At 39.3% G+C, this 3,651-nt stretch overlaps 1 protein-coding gene across 1 annotated transcript; it reads right to left on the bottom strand.

Moving 5' to 3' along the window:
• Positions 1-497: 497 nt before the first annotated feature.
• Positions 498-3,365, bottom strand: LOC130507188 (uncharacterized). Its single transcript, XM_057001897.1, has 2 exons — positions 902-3,365; positions 498-800 (listed from the first exon to the last, which is right to left on the bottom strand). Exons 1-2 carry the CDS (start codon positions 2,049-2,051, stop codon positions 514-516), a joined length of 1,437 nt encoding a protein of 478 aa, XP_056857877.1. The 5' UTR covers positions 2,052-3,365; the 3' UTR covers positions 498-513.
• Positions 3,366-3,651: the final 286 nt, after the last annotated feature.

Raw genomic sequence — 3,651 nt, forward strand, 5'->3', positions numbered from 1 at the left:
TCTTCTTGCAATGGTGGTTCTTCTCCACTAATGATTCGTCCTCGAGGTGTAACTTTGATCACGGATAACCAATTTATTCCCGATTCTCTCATCCGAGGGTATGGAAGGTAGCTAACTTGATCTGCTTGTGAAGCTAAGATGAAAGGCTCGAATTTGTTGTACCTGAAAAATAAAGAAAACATAGAAGTAAGCTTATTCTGCTCATGTATGCCAAATAAAGAATTTGTTGTACCTTCGTCCACCATTGACATCAACTACACCGAATTTGTTAAACTGAACACCTCTGTTGACGACGGGGTCGAACCACTCACATTTGAAGAGGACGCATTTCACTCGACCACCAAACCTCTTTTGATTTCCCACCCAGTCGCCCAATCTGGCTAAAGATGTCTGGAACACCAGCAACTGCATATGTTGGCGCGACACCACCATCATCATATCTCCTTGGAGCTCTTTTCCGGGTACGTACTTTTGACGCAAAGTAGTACGATGTGAAGTGAGAAGTTTCTTCCGTCAAACTTCCAGAATTATAGAACCTTCAACCTTTGCAAGGTTCTTTGCTTTTCCCTTCAAATATTTCATGGCTCGCTCATACTGATACATCCATCCGTAATGTACAGGTCCACGAAGCAATGCCTCATATGGGAGGTGCACAGCTAGATGCTCTATGACGTCAAAAAACCCAGGAGGAAATATCTTCTCCAAGTTGCACAATAAGATGGGAATGTTCTCTTGAAGCTGTTCCACGACTTCTACTTTAAGAGTGCGGGTGCTCAGATCCCTGAAAAATGCTCCAATGCCTTGTATATTCCAAAAACAATTATATACATTATTAGTCATATATTATTTCAAACTAAATCATTATATATAAAATTACTGAAATATATAATATATATAGTACCTGCAAGTGCTTCATGTACGTTTGTAGGAAGTAGCTCCGCAAAAGCAAAGGGAAGTAGTCGTTGCATAAAGACATGACAGTCATGACTCTTCATCCCGGAGAACTTTTGACCCTTTTCAACGCATCTAGACAGATTTGAAACATACCCATCGGGGAATTTCACTTCTGATGCTACCCAGTTGAACAACACCGACTTTTTTTCTGAAGACAATCTGAATATCGGAACAGGAACTTGCCCATTGCTGTTTATATGTAACTCACTTTTTGAGCAAATATCCGGCAAGTCTAACCTCGATTTTATGTTGTCTTTTGTCTTCCCCGGGACATTCAATATTGTATTCATGATGTTCTCAAAGAAATTCTTCTCTATATGCATCACATCGAGGTTGTGGCGCAGAAGAAGATCCTTCCAATATGGCAACTCCCAAAATATACTCTTCTTGTGCCAGTTGTGATGAACACCATAAGAATCAGGCATATTAGGGGGGACATGCCAATTACCACCACGAGGAACTGTTTCCAAAGCTCCATAGTAATCGAGTTGCTTTTCAGTTTCTTCTCCAGTTAAATATGGAGGAGGAGTGTCTCTTACAACTTTTTTGTGCCTAAACAATGTCTTGTTTCTTCGGTACGGATGGCCAATGGGAAGAAATCGACGATGACAATCGAACCAACTTGTCTTCCTTCCATTCTTCAGTTGAAACGCATCTGTCGCTCCATTACAATATGGACAAGCTAATCTCCCATGTGTAGTCCATCCCGACAACATCCCATAGGCAGGAAAGTCACTTATGGTCCACAAAAGCATCGCTCGCATCGTGAAATTCGTCTTCGTTGAGCAGTCATACGTCCTCACCCCAGTTGACCACAAATCCTTCAACTCTTTTATCAGGGGTTGCAGGAAAACATCCAGCGACCTTTTAGGATGTTTTGGACCAGGTATTAATATGGTCAAGAATAGCAACTCCCGTTGCGTGCACATCTCTGGTGGCAGGTTGTATGGCGTAAGAAAGACTGGCCACAATGAATATTGTCTCCCTGACATTCCGAATGGACTAAATCCATCTGTGCATAATCCGAGATACACATTCCGGATATTGCTAGCGAATTCCGGATATACTTTTGTTAAAATATTTCCAGGCTCTTGCATCTGATGGATGTGTCATCTCACCATCCGTCTGAGTATGCTCGGCATGCCATCTCATCTTTCCGGCAGTCTGCTTTGATTGGTACAATCTTTTCAATCTGTCTGTAATTGGTAGGTACCACATCCTTTGGTACGGTACCCTATTACGTCCCCGTCCTTGCGGCTTGAATCGTGGCTTCTTGCAGAATCGACATTCTTCTAACTTCTCATCATTTCCCAAGTAGATCATGCAGTTGTCGATGCAAACATCTATCATCTCCGAAGGCAACCCAAGACTATAAACCAGTTTCTGAATCTCATAATAAGAATCAACAGACACATTGCCTTCCGGCAAATAATCTTTAAACAAGTCTGCCCATTCATTCATGCAAATTTCAGGTAGATTGTGATCAGTTTTAATATTCATCATTCTAGCAGCCAACGACAATTTAGAGAGACCTTCTCTACAACCACTGTAAAGTGGTTGATTCGCCGCATTTAACATTTCATAAAACTTTTTTGCATCTATGTTAGGTTCTTCATCTTCATCATGAGCTACGAATGCATCAGTTACCATATCATGAACCCTATCAAAATCTACCATCTGCTCCTTCTGATGGTAACTATGTTCATTATGCAAATGATGAGCAACCGGTTCTTCCTGAAAATTGCTATTACTACTACTAGCTTCATTCTGATCATAATTATTATAACCTTCTCCATGTTGAAACCAGATATAGTAATTTGGCGTGAAACCTCTATTTATTAAATGCTTCCAAACATTTTTACGATTTGTCAATTTCGAATTGTTGCATTTCCGACATGGACAGAACATCTTACCGCTTTCTAGGGCGAGCGGTGTGGAATCTGCTTGATGCATAAATGTCTCCAGTCCCGCAATGTATTCTTTCGTCACTCTCCCGTTAGCATCTCTATGCATATACATCCAGCTCCGCAACTCGTAGACATTCCCGGAGCCTGACATTTTTTTCTTTTCACTTTTTTTTTTGTTTTTGTTGGTGTGTTTAAAATGATGTTGAAACTTCCATATTTATAGAAAATTTTCGAATCTGGTAGTTGAAGTTTTGCGATGAATTTGCGAGGAATAAGTAGGTAGAAAAAAAAAACGTGTTTTAAAATTCCTCGTTAAGTTCACGTAAAGTATTTCCTCGTAAAGAAGACGCGAATTTACGTGGGTTTTACGAGGAAAGTATATTTTCTCATTTCCTCGTAAAGATGATGCAAGGTTTACGTGGTGTTTACGAGGAAAGTGTATTTCCTCGTTAAAACCATGTAATGTTACGATGGTTTTACGACGAAATGTTTTCTTCGTTACTTTACGAGGAAATAACGACGTTTTGTTCTTTTTTTGTAAATTCCTCGTAAACTCGTCGTAAAATTACGAGGATCATATTTCCTCGTTAATTTTCCTCGCCAAAGTGTTGTTTTCTTGTAGTGTCTTTACTCGCATAGTATAGTATATGTTTTTTTGACATACCACATATTATTCTAGTATTCAAGTTCAAACATGTTTTTATGAAGTTTTAGACAAATGAAGTGAAAGATAAATATGTATTTGTTGAAAAGATAAAACAGAATTATGTAACTAAATCAACTTTATATT

The sequence above is a fragment of the Raphanus sativus genome, unplaced genomic scaffold (genome assembly GCF_000801105.2).
Source record: "Raphanus sativus cultivar WK10039 unplaced genomic scaffold, ASM80110v3 Scaffold4140, whole genome shotgun sequence".
In the NCBI taxonomy this organism is placed as follows: Eukaryota; Viridiplantae; Streptophyta; class Magnoliopsida; order Brassicales; family Brassicaceae; genus Raphanus; species Raphanus sativus.